General features: G+C 36.7%; 1 protein-coding gene across 1 annotated transcript in view; it reads left to right on the top strand.

Moving 5' to 3' along the window:
- PTPRN2 (protein tyrosine phosphatase receptor type N2) overlaps positions 1-16808 on the top strand; it is a 635322-nt gene that overhangs the window by 208625 nt on the left and 409889 nt on the right. The window contains exon 4 of the mRNA XM_071428608.1: positions 13851-13968. Within this exon, the coding sequence (XP_071284709.1) occupies positions 13851-13968 (118 nt within the window). The remainder of the gene's footprint in view (positions 1-13850; positions 13969-16808) is intronic.

The following is a 16808-nucleotide window of genomic DNA, read 5'->3' as shown; positions in this document are numbered from 1 at the left end:
TCTTGAAGAATACTATTTGCTGTATAATTCAGAGCCCTGACTAGACTGCTCCATACCCTTTTAAACCATTGCTGATACAAAAGCAGATGGAAAACGAGGATGCTGCAGTGCTTTCCTTGGAAAAGCGTTTGGGTTGTGCCACCCATGTCAGGCATGGCAGCGAATCTGGACTGTGCTGCTACCAGAGCAGCTCCACTCTTTGGAGATGGGCATCCCACTGACACTGAGCAGACTGCTCCACAATTCTCTGGCAGCATGCAAGGAGTTAGAGGACATAGAATATTTTCTTACTGTACTGCTCAGTTTTTGCATTTTGTTGCTCTTGAAAGTTGGAGATATAGTTTTAAAAAATCAGAATTATCATTCATAAAAAGAAGGATACATACTTAGGAAACACAAATATGTAGCACATAGCATTTGCCTGATGCTATGCCAGGATAATTTCTACATTTTTTTGAGAATTAGATATTAGAAGTCTATATTTGGATTTTTAGTTTATATATACTTATTGCAAGAAGCGTCCAATGGGGTACTAAAGCCACATCCAAATGAGCTGGTTGCTTTTGGGTAGTGTATGGATGACCACTGCAGAATATTCCAATGCACAATGGAAAGAAGGCAATGGGCTTTAAGTAGTGCATTTCACGGAGCTTACAGTGAAAATCTTAAAAAGCCATAGAAAAACTTTCTTGTTTGTCTTGAACTTTTGCATTTAGAGTAACTTCCCATTCCTTTCCTCTTGTGCATTGCATGTGCATTTATGTTGCGTGCGTTTCTGAACGGGTTTTTAGAGTTTGGACTCGGATCCAAACACATGAATTCTTCAAGGGCAAAGGCAGCATCACTTGTCATTGATTCTGCCAAGCATTTAAGAAGAAGTGACATTTACCAGCTTGTTTTGAAGATTTATAAATGCAATATAGATTTGGCAGGAATATCTGCTTCAATAAATGTTGTGCTGTAGCATGTAAGCATGGGCTTTACCACCAGCGGATTCACAAGCACTGCGTCATCCAAGTAAAAATAAATATTCAATAAACAATTTATTAGGGATGTGAGCTCACTTCTGCTTCATTCCACTTGGAAAGGCTTGAAATCTGTTGCCTACATAGTGTTATTAAGGAAACAATGAAATGAAGACAAATTAATTGTGGGATTGTAAAAACTATGTCAGGGAAATTTTCCCTGGCCAACAAAAATGATGCAAAGTATAGTAGGAGAAGGAATATATCCAGATTATATAATTGAGGGTGATTTGTTTAATAGCTAGGGATAACTGAATCCTAAACACCTGACTAGAAGCTGACTTCTGTTTTATGAAAAATGCCTTGCATTCTTCAATGCCATTTGAAGAGCTTGCTCTAAAAGTAAACAGGATTTACAACCATTAGGATCATGATTTGGCCTACCAGATCTTTTGATATGGCATTCATGTGAATGAAAATGAAAATAATAAAAAAGTACTTTCTGCTTCCTATTCCTGTTATCAATGTAAGGCCATAATGTGGGGAGAGTGGGAAAGAGTCTAGTTTAACTTTTTCAGTGCAATATTTGCACATGTTCCCATACAGGAGTATTTCCTTGCACCCATTCATCCAACCACTTCTGGCAAAGGCCCACACCATCCAAGGCTGCACCAAAACTGGGGCAGGTCCTGTTCTGGACAACACTTCCAGCTAAACTTCTGTACTGATGGAGATAAAGTGTTTTTGGAGTGTGTTTATCCCCACAGCAAAACCTGCTCAGTCTCTGGGAGAGCCTTGGGAAATAAATGGCCCTGCTTCTGTGCCAGGTGCTGCTGGGAGAATCCCAGGGCACTTGTGAGTGTGCAGGGGAGGAGCTCTAGGAACAGGGACACTTGGGAGGTGCATTATGCCTTGCAGTGGTGGCACCTGCACAGTTGTTACCTGGTATGGTTGCACAATCTTATTTAGTCTTGTTGCAATAGGGATCACAGAGGGGAACCCCCCCCCCAAAAAAAAAACCCAAATCAGAACATTTCATCCACAAAGTATATTAACATCACAGTCAGCTAAACAGATTTTTTTTTACTAAATACAGAATAGATATGAAAAAGACTTAAATTGTCTTTTTTCTGACATATCAATAAGACTATCTTTGCTATAATCTTGGAAATCTTGACCAATTCTAATGTACTTTCAAGCAAACAGGTTGATCAAAAATTATCTTTGTGAGTAACATTGGATATATTTGGCTTCTAAAAAAATCACAGATTTAAGGGCATAGCTTGGTACTGCATAGAGCAAAACGAACCAAACCTGACTCACTGCTAAATATAATGTAAAGTACAAAAGCTCAGTCTTATCTGGCTGTCAAGACAGACCTGCTCAGTTCATATGTTTGAACCTTTGGCATTTGACTGAGAAGTAATTGAGAGAAGGAAATATTTTCTTTAATGTCATATAATGCATGTAAATTAATATTTACAAATACAGTTTGTCTTTAAATATAGACATAGAAATAAATGGTGAGCAGCAATAGCAAATTAGCAATAAATCATCGAATTTGCAATGCCCCGTGCTTCTCTTTTATTTGTCATAGTAAATAAAACAAGTTAATCCTAGTTTCTCCTTTCAACAAATAGTCCTGAAGTGTAAAAATAAACTGATCGTTTCTCCAGGTAAAGTTTTTTTTTTTTTCTTTTTGAAACTGCTAACACTGTGTGAAATTCACTCATTGCTCTTTCCTTTCTAAGATTTGTGCCTTTTGGGGCCATGATAGCAAACATTTTGTGGGTAGATTGCTTTACTGAACTACAGATTTGGACAACTGAACCACAAGCATTTTGGAGTTAGAAGAGGGCAGTTCTTTGTTATTTTATTCTGATATTTGGAACAACCATAGAGGAGTGTATGGAACTCTTGGACACTTCAGCTCTTTGTTACATTTACAGTGAAGGTTGCTTATAATTTCTCTACTAAGAAACCCGGTCAGTGACACAAAGATCTTAATTTAAATAACAAAATACCTGTAAAACTGTGTGATATTCTGGCTTTTTAACTTTATGTCTTTTGTTGTGAATTAGCTTAAGCTGCTCTCAGAGCAATCAGATTGATTGCAGCAGGTCTCATCTATCAAGACTGTTATAATATGGGGGGAGCACTGCTGTTAATTAAAGCTACATTACATTTTCCAGTATTATTTATATGTCTATTGGAGTAGTTTATAGATTAATAGAATAATCAGTGTTCCTTTATTATTGCATTTTGGGCCTCCTTTAAAAAGAATTAATATGCAGGTTTTGTTTTCTTAACATGGGAGAAAAATGCATGTGACATTTAACCAGGATACCCTGAGGACGTGGAAAATAAGGCACATGACTGTTCCACCACATCAAAAGTATGGTAATAGGTAGCAGTCGATTATCTAGAAATATATCATTATTTCCTAAAGCTGGGAGCCACTGATCAGAAGACTTATCCTCTGTAACAATACTAACAGTGAGACATAAGGGCTACATCACCAGTGTTTTTGTAATGCTCTAACATCATTGCTCTTCACTTCAGTGTTGCTTTAAAGCAGTTTTGCTGCTTTTTACAGCATTCGGAGCTGCTGATGAGCAAATTTCTAGAATAAATGGTGTTTTTGAAAATATATTAAATTCCTTGATATTAGTTACTAGTACTTAAATAGTAAAAATACACCAAAGTTCAGAAAAAATCCACTTTGTGCCACACTGCAGTAGCTCCTGCTGAATGCTGGTTTTGCCACTGTTCCTTGTTTATGCCTGCCCAGTTCTACAATATTCAAATGTCTCATGAAATGCAGTACCACTTTAACCCCTGAAATTGCGTTTTGTTATATCTGTGATGCAGATAGAGAAATGAGCCACGTAGCTGGTGTTGCATTACAAGGGAAGGGCAGATCCAAGAGAGGGCATGAGTGCTTCTGGTTCCCCCTTCTGGGGCTCCCCACTCTGGGGCTCAGCCTGCAGGTCCAGCCTACACCCCAAACCATGATTTATGCCCAGAGAAAGTTCTCTGAGCTCATAGTGAGCACAGAGAATAGCAGGTCTGTGTAATTGGTGTTAGACCTTAGTGGCATAAAATTAGCAGAGCTTTTATTTTAGAATATTTGGATTTTAGCTGAGCATAGAACTCACAAAGAAAAGACTTCTCCCAGGACTGATAGGAATTTTATGTCCCTCTGTATGTTTTATTTCAGTGTTGTGTCTCTTTTGGAGGCATTTTGTTAATGCCAGAGTTTCCAGTAAATTACATTTAAACCTAGCTGCTCTTTAGAGTTATGAGCAAAAAACTTGACAAATCTTTTTGAATGGAGTGATGTGTTATGAATAGATGCCAACAAATACTGTCCGCATGAAGACTTAGATTTTAGGGGTTTTAAGTTCATATCTGATGAGCTTGTGCCAGTTCTTCTAGTGCAAATGTTTAAATTCATTGATAGCCTTTTTAAAAAACTTTTTAGGAGCATTGTGGTATACTGTGGTAAAACTGAGTCACAGCTTTATCATAGCATATTTTAAGTTTTCAGAGAGATCAAACCCAGAAAGCAGAAAAGAAACAATAGTGTGTGCAGCTGACAAAGCATCAGTGGGATACCATGAATCAGCACTATGAATTGTCTAAAAATATAATTAAAGCTTACTGAGGTATTAGCTGCATAAAAGAAGGGAGGGAAAATGAACACCATGTTGGAAATCATGTCAGTCAGAGATTCCCTCATGAAATCTTTTTCATTGTTGGCTAAAATAATCAAATGATAAAATTTTTACCCATAGACACCAGCTTAATATATGGGCAGACACTTTACCTTGGCTTACAAGTGGTACAGTATATTTTATTGGAATTGAGTTGTAAATCAGAGCTCTGAGATGCAAAGACTAAAAGGGCTTTAATTAAAAACTTCTCTGTCATTCATTGTACAGTAATTGCACACTCCATTGCAGCTGGTTAGAGGATCAATACCCAAAAATTGTATGTGCACAAGAAAATAAAAAAGAAAATAATTCAAATACTCCTCTGGCTGAAAATGCCTTTCAGGGTTTCACAAATTCAGTGTGTGTGTGTATTTTCTCTACACGGGGTGATTTCAAAATGAAACCTGAGGAGCTCTAATCAGATTTTGGGGACACAGCATGACCTGCAGATTGTTCATCTTTGCTGCAGGCAAACTGACTTGGCTAGCTCAGTTCCCTGGAAAACTCTGAACTTTCAGCCACCAAGATCCTTACAAAGGTCCTAAGGGAACCCTCTCTTCTGCAACTGCTGGTCTTTTATTAATAATAATAATAACAACAGTAACAATTATTGTTATTGCTGCAGAAAGAGACTCTGCAAATGTATGCAATATATGGCCTCTCCCAGGAGGAATTTACAGTCTCAGAGAAATGGCTTAAAAGTGGAAAATGGAAGATATGGTTCTGCACAAACTGTGTAGAGTTTCTTCCACCCCTTTAGTATAAACAAATTACCTTTTACCTGCTTTAATTTGTATTTGTCATAATGCAGCACAGAGTGTGATGAGTAGCAGGCCTAAGACCCTTCCTAGGGCAAGGTTTTCAGGAATATTGAGTTTCCTGATGGGAGTGTCCTGGAGAAGCCTTTGCTCTGGCTCATTGTACCCCTCCCTCTGTGCTGCTGGTGCATTGTCTGTCCTTTGGTCAGAGGGAATTTTGTTCAGAAGCAGAGGTGGAGGTGCCCTGGCAGCTGCAGCCCTCGCTGTCCAGCCTGGGGTGGCACCCCTGGCATTGGCTCTGCACGTGCAGCTGAGAGCTCTGCTCTGACAGCCGAAAATTTATTTTTCACAAACATCAAAGAGAGTCCAACAGTCACATAAAATGGGGCTGAGAGCCACTATGTGGAGCTGAAAGAACAGTTCTGCTCATAAGCATTTAAAAATACATGAAGAACTGTAGGTCTGAGATGAATTTGCCACAGTAAGTGTAACCTGTATATCCACTTAATTTTCTGTACTGATATAAGTGCCAGCACATTTTCAACCAATTTTACCTTGTTACAGGTGATGTTTTAATTCCCAGACTGAAGACACTTCAAAAGTCCTTTCCCAGGAACTATATTTTTTGTGACAATAAGGCTGTCATCCTACTGATAGCATGAAATGAATTGCATAAAATAAAATGAGAAGGAAAACCTGCTGATTTAAAATGAATTGATAGCTACTATTTGGACAAAATCTCCATTCTTAGCATTGTACAGTGTAGCATTACAAACAATTTATGTATACTTAAAGAGATCCTGAGTTTGAGAAAAACTTTGAGTTTGAAGGAAAATGCTGTAAGAGTGCTGTAAGACATCTTGGAAGGAAAGAATAAGAAGGAAAGAGAAAGGAACAGAAAAATGAAAGTAATTTTGACAGAAAGAAAAAGATCATCACTTCTTACTCTAAAAGGAGATTGAAGAGGATTAATGTATTAAAGAGTTTTGCAGTGTCAAACTAACATCAGACCTTTTTGTGTTAAATTTGGAATAGTTGCACACATCTTGGTGTGAGTGCCAGCTACTGCATTTGGGTTCAAAGCTTGGTGAAACAAGCAAAGTAGTCTCATCTTCATTTTAGTGTCACTATTTTGAGTGCCTGTGAATATTTCCTCATGTTCATGAAAACTCCTTGGGCTGACAGCACAGAGGAAATGTCTGTGTGTAGTCCAGGGACAGAAGGAAATGGGAGACAAGGAGGTTCACCTTTTCTCACCATGTATTAGGGTTGGTTGTTTTTTTAATAAGTATGTCACAGTCTAGACAGGGCAGGAAGATATTCAAGTCCAAGATGGGATTGGCCATGAGTTAAATTAAAGTTGAACATTAATATAAAGTTATAACAATGCAAGGTAACCTCCCTTCCTAGAGAGCATTCCTGTGAATGGAATGATATGTTTTGGGTTGAGGGTCAATAGTTTGTGGGAAGGTTTCTGTGACGTGGTGAATAGCACATGGGATTCATCTCAAGGATTTGGGAATCAGGTATCCATTCTGTTGTAGTCTTTGGAAAGTAACCCACTCTGTGTGGAAGTCTGGAGATATATTTTGCATTATCATATTAGTCTTTTATTTCTGTCAGCTCCAGTGGCAGACAAGTCTTATGTAACACTTAGAAACTTTCTCTTGTAGAAACCCAATTATTTGTAGCTCTCTGCAAGAGCTGAAATAAAGGTAAGGAAACATTACATACTGAGTCCTGTGAGAGTGTTTTATAATCTCCTTGGCAAATGAAACACTCATTTGGCTTTTTCAAATAATAGAAAAATTTCAAAAACTGAAGGGAAAAGCCTTCCCTCTACCTTCTGGGAGAGTTGCTTAGAGTAAATTAAAATCAGGACTGTAAGCAGATCATGGTTGTAATTTAATTCTATGGAGATTATCACTTTTATGTATAATGAAACAATATATGAAAAATTGAGGCTGTAATCCTTAGGCAGCCCTTTCATCTGTTCATTCAAACAGAAGCTCTTTGCCTGTGAGTGAGTTGCTGCTGAGTGCAGCAAATGAAATTCTTCCATATAAGAAAGGTCTCATTAGACACTCCAAAAGAAGGCAAAAAAGTCACCAATGCAAACCTGGTACCTGGCAGTGAAAAAGGGAATGAAACAAAAAAAGCTTTGGAGGACTTTCAGGAGAGGATGGCCACAGCTCCAGCTGAGATGGACTGGACAAGAGTTCTGATAACTGCTTATAACCCCCAGTCATTTCTTCAGATGAATTCTGAACCAGATTTGCTTGTCATCTAGAAGGCAAACACAAAGTTAGACCAGACCAAAACCATTCAATTAAAATAAGTTTTTCTGGAAGTATAATACAAAGTGCTTTGGCAGACTTTCTTCCAGTTTTGTAAAAAATGTCTTAGTCAAAATTTTCACTAAAAATGAATATTCCAATACAAAGAAATGAGGAAATTAAAAGTTTGTGGTGCAAGAGCTGGGTTTAACTTCTCTATTTCTATTTTTGCCATTAATTTGTCATTTCAAGTTGTATTACAAAATTGCTTTTGGGTGAAATTTTATTTTAAGAGCAAACACCAGGATTTTATCTTTTGGCTGGGATCTTAGATAGGAAATACAGCAATAGCAATTGAAAGACCTAATTTTGTTGTACACAGCAACCTCAGCATTAAATCTGCAATTTTGGCTTAGGCAGAGCTCAAATAGGTGAGCGTTATTGGTTATGTCCTTGAGCTCTGAGAAGGGAGGTGTGCAATGAGAAGGGAGCAGCTCCTCTGGAGGATGTGGAAAGGCAGCCTGCAGGAAGGCTGTTGTCTATACCTTACCCTGACCTGTCTGTTGTGAAAATAGGGAAGAAAGCAAATCATTCCCAATTCCACAGGCGTTCTGACAGCTAAAGTAGGCATTAACAATTTGCAACACATGGCATGGGGGATGAAAGTCTCTGTGCTCTACAGCTGAGAGTTTCCTGGCTGAAATGAAGTAGCAGTTGAAGGTAGCTTAGAGAAAAAAAATATATTTTTAATCTACCATATAGGGACAAAGTGCCTAACATTACCAAAAACTGGAGAAAAAAATCATGTAATGACTCAGAAATAGTGCATATCCTGTCTTTAATATTGAATAATTCTGAGGGTTTGGGGCCTTTATAAAGGGGAATTTCCTGACAAAAAAAGGATCAAGTTTTCGAATATAGGTTTCTGTAAATTTCGAATAATCTCCTGTCATTTTCAATGAATTTGATATGTAAAAATAATTTTGTTGATAATATATTGATGAAGAACTAATAATTTTAGATTTTGATTGGTTCAAGAGCTGGAGGAGTCAGACAAAGGTTCTGCTGGACTTTCCTGCAGAGCCCTATTCAGCATCAGCCATGCTGGTCAGGAAAAGGGTCAGGACCTGCAGCAGGAAGATTTGCACAGCCAAACCTCAGGGTGGTGAGAAGTGTTGTTTCATTAAAGGACTTATATTGAGCTCTTCTGATTTACACCAGAACTCCTCCAAACTGTTAAAAAAACTTTTATTTTTCTTACTTAGGCCTTCAGAGGGAGGGAAATTAATTTGTATAAGTCTGAACTAGAAAAAATTTAAACAGAGAAGTAGCAGATAAATGTTTTCAAAAGCTGCTGTTATAATTTACATGCATTGAAGATGTGGTCAGGTATATTAGGGAAGACATCAAGTTTCTCTAAGATGGAAAAAAGAGTCAAAACCACACAAAAAATGCAATTGCTTGGAAAAATGGATCAGCTGGGAGAAGGAAATACATTCTTGAATTTTGAGTATTTTTCAATAATTCTCTGTAACTGCTATAGCAGCAAAGACAATTAAGCAGGTTAAGTGACATTTTATGTTGAATTTGAAAATAATTTTTATTTCAATTTTGTAGACAGAAGCTAACCTCTTCACCACTGTGAATCTCTGAAACTGTTTTCTTCACTATTAAAACTGCTTGCTTTTGATTTGATTTCAGCTAATAATTCTTAGAAGAGTACACGCTGTTGACACAGCCATTATGTATAATAATGGGAATATAATGGGGACCTAAACAATTTGATTATTTTTGTAGTTGTGGGTAATACTACTACTACTAATAATAATAATAACAATAATAATAATAATAGACTGTGATGTGGAAATAAAAGACCTGGGGAGATACCTGATGGCATGAAAGACTGAGTTATATCCAGATGACCTCCATTAGATTTGACCTTCCAGTTGGGTTTGATAAAGGTATTAATGTCTTCACTCTCTTTATACTGGCATTCCCTTTTCACATACATTTGGTTTATGGAGTTCCAATTAAATTTTCTAAAAAATTAAACATTGGGCTGACACCAATGAAAATGGTGTAGGGAATGTAGGGAAAACTTGTACCAATGGCTGGTTTTCGTGGTGTGAAAAATGCCTATTTTATGATTGGCTTTTCCCAAATATTAAAATGAATATTATATGTGTTGTGTTAGAAAGCTATGCTGTATTAATTCTCTTAAGTAGTGTGTTAAATATAGTTCTAGGTTATAACAAAATGTTATAATAGAAACTATGCTATGTAAGATACTTCTTTTCTAAAGAAAGGACTCACACTGAGATAGCAGTCACAGGACACCTAAATCTTTCAGAGAAAGAGAATTTATTGCCCCATTATCAGGAGAAACGAACTTCTTCCCACCTCGCTCAGGATTGGAGATGCTGTCAGGATTAAGAGGAAGAGTTGAGGATGACCAGACAGAATCCTGTGTTTGAATGGAATTTATGTGTCATGTATGAGGTGTATGAATATTCAACAGGTTATTGTTTTTAAGGGTTAATCTTCTGTTAACATGTGTCCTTTTTTTGGGCTTATGCTGCCCGGAAAAAGGTACTCGGACGTCCGTAACTCTTTGTTTCTATTGTCTCATATTGTCCTAATTCAAATTGTCTCATATTGTCCTAATCCAAATTGTCCAAATTATTATTATTACTCTAATTGTATTACTATTTTTATAACCATTTTATTACTATTAAACTTTTAAAATCCTAAAAACAAGTGATTGGCATTTTTCACAGAGGGGTCTCACTACTATCAATGACCTTCAACTGAGAGCAGTTTTGTGTCTGCTGCCGTTGTCGCGGTGTTTGCGTCATTCCGGTGTCCGCCAGACTCCTTCTCTTCCCTTGACATTGTCCCTCTGTGGGAATTTGGGCTGGGAGAGCAGGGCCTGGGCCTTGCAGCCACGGGGGGGATGGATAATCAGGGGCTGGGCATCCCCCGCGCCGCTCCCCGGCAGTGACATGGAAATAACGCGCGCACAAGGGCTCCCTGTGATCCTGCTCAGCTCCCTGTGATCCTGCTCAGCCGCTGGACACAAATCGCAATAATTGGGTGGCCAGGCCGGGGCTGTGACGGCACAGGGACAAAGGACAAAGGGAACAGGAAATTGCCATACGGCGTCATATGCTCCTTCTCAACCCTAAATTCTGATTGCAGCTGTCAGCCTGGCATTATGGCTCTTGAATGCGGTGTTTTATTTGGCTCAGTGTGTGGGAGATGTTTTTTTGAAACTGAAACAATGCTGGAAAATGATTGGCATGAGGTTAACTTTAGGCAGGCTGCAGTTCCTGAGATCGTTGCATAAGAGACAGAAATATTGAATTACTGGCAAGGGGATTTTTGAATTAGTTGAAATTTGTGTTTTTCATCCTTGTCTTGTCCTAACACTGAAGTGAGTTAAAAGTGCTGGAGATACAGCTGAGAGAGCATATTCCCTTAACTCTAGTTCTTTCTAGCTCTATAACAAGTGGTCTGTTTTTCTTTCATCTATTTACTCTATTTTAGTGCCATAGTTACATTTTTTACAGCATTAAGGATGATAGTCCAGTAGTAATACAATTAGAGTAATAATAATTTGGACAATTTGAATTAGGACAATATGAAACAATAGAAACAGAGAGTTATGGACATCCAGTTATGGATTGGTTTGAAATGCATTAGGAAAAGATGTTAAAATAGTGCAGCACTAGGAAAAAAAATGCATTCAATATAACAACAGACATACCATTCTCTTGACTAGTGAGAACAGGCTTCATATGCTCTTATACTGAAAACATTGGGGTTTGTAGGCACAAAACTCTGTATTTCCCAGGATTCAGAGATTAATTTCTTATTTGTATGCAGGTACCATGGATGACCTCTTCTTGCTTTGATTTGAAAAAAGCTCTTCAGAATAATTAAATGTATTTTTCTTCAAAGTTTATGTTATTTATTGTGTATTTTTTAGCCTTTAATAGGGTTGGTATTGGCTTAGAGAGTAAAACTGTAGTAATTTTGGAGTCATGGTTCATGAATTAGTAGTTTTAAGGCTATGCTAATGATTTTACAATATATGTATTCTAGCTGAACTTTCTATGTTGCACATTCTCCTAAAATTCAAAGTTATCTTCATTTTTTCTCCTTCATGAGATTATAAAACAAACAGAAATGTGTAGTGCTAGACAACAGAGAAGTAAAGTTGAACATATATATATACATATATAAATAGGTATGGAATATATCTCAACTTTGTTTTAAAAATAATTTTAATTACACTACATCAAAGTAATCATAGGTGCATGGTGAATCATTTATGTGTGTTCACATAAAAACATGTTCTGAGCAGCCTTAGATTTAGATTTTTGAAACTATTTGAATCCATCTTCTTACATGGCATCTTTGAAAAGGTGATATTTGCATTTGAAAAGGATGAATCAGAAATAAAACCAGATTAGAGAGAGACAGATATTCTTTCCCCTCCCAAGTGTCTGGAGTCATTTACTGTTGCCATTAACATCTAATATGGCTTCAGGTGAAGTGTTTCCTCAATAAACTTGAGTAACATTTTTATTTAAGGAAAGGAGAAAGGAGGATCACAAGTGGAACTTCAAAAAGCTTTTTTGTTTGTTAAAGCCTTCATGCATGCTTACATTGGTTCCACCTAAATCTTGCCCAAATGGGACCTTTCTTTTTTCCCCCCAAATCTTGTCTAAATCCAAGACAACAGCATAGTTTTAATGCTTCCTAGCCCTGTATAAGCATATACTGAACTTATTTAAGTATCTCCTCTCTAGGATGAAAATTTGCTAAATATTAAAGTAATTTTTACTTCTGCACTCTCATAATTGCCTCCTTTGGCATAACAGAGAAATATGCTATTAAGGCTTCTTTTTTAATTCTAGAATTTAGTAAATAGATAAATAATTCTGCTTCAATGCGGTGGAAAAATCTGAAGAGCCCAATGGTAAAGCACCCGTCCCAGGTAGTGAGATGGCCGAGTTCTGAGTTCGGCTGAGGCTGAGGCTGCTTTATCTTCATCCCAAGGGTCTGCCTCCACCAAAAAACCTCATGTTGACTCCAGATGGTGGTGAAGTTTATAATTTGTACACAGAACAGGGACTGAACCAGAAATCCTCCTTCCAAATTCTAGCAACTTCCCTTCCTGCTTCTACCAGCCAGATCTGACTGCCTGCATCTGGTGCTAGAGAGGATTTCTCTTTAGGTGGTTTCTTAAAGGAAGAGATTTTCAGGATAAGCACATCTGGAACTTCTATCAATATTCATTGAGAGACTTTGGGGTATTGGGCTGCGCAGGGCAAAACAGCAGAAATTCTTTTCAGTGGTGTGATATTTAGTTATTAGATATTTACAGAGAATTGCATCGGCAAATTTGACGCTCTAAAGTGTTACTGTAACATAAAAAATCAGGTAACAAAGTAAAAAATTTGTAACGTGTTACAAATCAGGTAAATTTGTAACAGGTAACAAATTATGTTTGGGATTGTATCATTATTTCAGGTGTAATTATTGAGAGATTGGAAGTGCATGTACTTAACGAGTTGTCACTGTTGCGCTCACCCCTTGCTGAAAAGTTCTTTGTTGCAACATTTAAATATAACTTAAATTGACCTCTATGTGTGTTGTACTAAAACTTGCAGTACTTGCTCCTCAGTGTTTGAAACCTTAATGTTTCATGGGGAAAACAGAGGGGGCAGTGTGCTGTGAATGGGAAAGACATGAAGCAACCTTTCAACAGACACTAGCTAGTGGGATGATTTACATAGCTGTCCAAAATAACCCCTTTTTATCTATTAAAACTGCTTTACAACTAGCTAAGATTCTGCTAAGAACGAAGGCTTTCAAAATGTCCTTGCATGATTTACTATCTTCCTTCCATTGCAAGGAAGTTTCATTAGCAAAATTTCATTGACAGAATTTCATACAGAAGAGAAGAATCTGTAGTTCACTCGTGGGTTCCAACCGAGTGAGGCTTCTTTCTTCTTTTTTTTTTTTTTAATGTTGTTTATATAGGACACATTTTTGCCAAACTTCCAAGTTGTTAAATAGTAATTATTTTTCACTCTGTTTTTGTTTGTTTGTTTCATTATTTATCAGGTTTTACCTGGCGAGATGATTACACCCAGCATGTTATTGGTCAGGAACTCTCAACCATTCACAAACTCCACAGCAGACGCCCGGATGTATTTGCATCTGAAGGATCTGACACAGGAAGGTAAGTCTTCTGTAGTGGTTTTGCTTGGCTTTTGGAAAGGTTTGCCAATTATAAGAGGTTGGCCCAGAAGCAGAATTTTAAAAAAATTTCAAAAGCCACTATCTATGGTAAAGGTGTCCACCAGTGTTCAGGGGACAGAACGAATTAAAACCCCGGTCCTTGTTCTTCTGTTAATCATCAAGTTAAGGAAATACACTTTCTATTATTATTTAAGGTGTCAGAATTCAAAACATCAGGCCTTTCATTCAATTTATGCACTGTCTAGTGTCAGTTCAGCCATCCCTACCTATGACTGGCTTAAAAAGGCAAACTTACAGTAGCTCAACTACAGGAGATATTTTATTCTGGACTGAGCATTGAATGATGTTCTGAGTGACTGATTGTATTTTCAAAGTCAAATTCTTCCAAAACATACCTATGATTGAATTGAAGTCCATAGATTCCTAGTGGTAGTTGCAAAATTTTTTCAGAAAAGAGAAATCCTTCCAAGTTCCCATGACAGGAAATAATGTTGGGACATGGCTTGAAAGGTATTGAGGGGTGACTTTGCAGTAATTGGTTGCAAGACACATCAGTAATTCTGTAGAGTGGTTGAACCTGCAATTATATCATCTTCATATATAGTTAACATCTAAAGAGACTCTTTTACCTGGTCTCTTCTGTCCTACAGGCTTTTAAGTGCAACCCAACCACACAAACCCCATTGTTTTAAGAACAATTAAAAATGAGAAATTTTGCTTTCTCTTACGTGGTTTTAAGATATACATTCTCAAAACTAGTGAAATTGAAAGAAAGGGCTTTTTGTTAAAAACACTTTCATATAGTGGGATAAATTCGAGCTTCTAGCCTTGATGGGCAAAATATTGAATGTTGGAATTTGGATCTTCATGTACTGCAGTGTGTGGTTTGCATATGCTCCAGTTCCATTTATTTTCTGGATTGCTTTTTTCTGGAAATAAAATGCTATGTAACTGATACTTCCCAGTGTCTTCAATTGCATTTGCCTCACTTTTTTAAAATTTAATTCAGAGACTTTGACCCTGTATTTCACATGTTTGCTGATTCAAAAGCATTTCTTAAAATCACAGCACTATTCAGAAGTGCAGTAAGGTAGAAACTTAATGTCTAAAGAAGATAGTGATCTAAAGATTACCATAAAGGTGATAACAACATGTGGTTGAATCCATAAACATGTTTTCACTGCTTAGGTACACAAAATGTCAGTATTGAATGGATTACTCTCAGTAGATGGTATCAGAAATGATCTTCAATATCTTCTGGGGATTTTTTTTTAAGAGAGTGCCTAAAATTTTTATTCATGAGAGTAAGACAAAATAGGCCAGATTTTCATGATACCAAGGCCATATTCTGCAGTGTTTCCAATTTGTAGTTATATAAAAATAAAAAATATAAGAAGACATAAAAAGTTATTTAAGGTTTAGATTGAAAGCAAATGCTCACTTTTAGGAATTCCTGGTTTTAACAAGTTTTTGATGTTTTACATTTTTAACTATAAATGTGTGTTAGAAAAAAAATGCAACATTTTGTATATTGATACTTCAAGAACATCAGAATTTCAGATGTGTTCACGTAAAGCAGTTCCTATTGTGGATAGATTTTCTGCAGTCACCAAGCTGTGCTTCTGAAAGCATTATCTTATGTGCCAACAGTTTAAAGCACTAATTGATTTTTCTGGTTGTCCATTTGCAACGTGTTTTGTAGGTCAGAGAACAGTAGGAAATCTGGTGTCTTGTAGATTCTGATCAAGTGTGTTATATGTTCAGTGTGCTCAGTGTGCTTGCTAAAATCTTATCAGATAATAATTAAATAATTTAAAAAGCAACTTAGAGTAGGTATCTAATTATCAAAGAAACATTATGTCAGGAAGACCTTTTATTAAGGGTAACGTGTGTAATAAGACAATATGAAGTCATACTAATGAGTCATTAATCCCCACAGAGCTGGTGAGAGCAAGAAAATAGACTCAGACACTTGAAAGGTAAATTGACTTAGGCTAAATTAGTGCATATAAAATCTGATGAAACAGAAGACATGGATTTCATCTCAAAAAAAAAATGCTGAAACTGGGAGTTTGATTTCAAGATGAAAGTTCTTTCTTTGTTGGCTAACTGGAGTGTACGTGGTATTTCCTGGGTCCTTATTAAATTTCAAAAAACCCTCTCTTGAAAGAGGGCTCAAGATAAAGGAAAAAAGTCCACTCTGCACAGAGGGAATAAATGTCAGTTGTGTTCATGGCTGCAATTAGGCAAAACCACAAACGTTTCCAGCAAACTTCAATGTATGAAATGGGGTATAGTATTATTTCTATAATAAAACCATCATTAAGTCAGTAATAAGATACTCTCAGCATTTAAAAGGGAGGAATTTATTCTAAAATGTGTGGTTTCTATTAATTGGGAACATTCCAGAAATAGCAGAGGTGCAGTGATTTAGATATTTCCACAAAAAAAGCTTCTAAAATGCTAGAGTTTGTAGGAAATACATAATTATTTCTGTATATAAATAATTGTATGTGGTATTTTCTTTATACTCTCAAGTTCATTGTATGCAAAGTCATCTTTCAGAGCAAATGAAAACTGAAAATATTTCTAAATAAGTGCACAAAAAGAACTCATCTGACAGTCATATTTCCTACTCACCCAATGCTTTTATATATTTCTTTCATCCATTTTCCAGTATGACTTTGTCATATTTAAAAGAAATATTTTAATTTAGTTGCAATAATTGGTCAGTTAATGCATTTTCATTCCTGAGTTAACAAGGCGATATAGTGGTGAACTGCAAATATTTTTTAAAATCTTTCAGATGTATTCATAGTA

Source organism: Agelaius tricolor, unplaced genomic scaffold, assembly GCF_023055355.1.
Source record: "Agelaius tricolor isolate 1412-34295 unplaced genomic scaffold, bAgeTri1.0.p SCAF_6, whole genome shotgun sequence".
NCBI classification, from domain to species: Eukaryota; Metazoa; Chordata; class Aves; order Passeriformes; family Icteridae; genus Agelaius; species Agelaius tricolor.
This window is presented reverse-complemented; position numbering and strand designations above follow the sequence as displayed.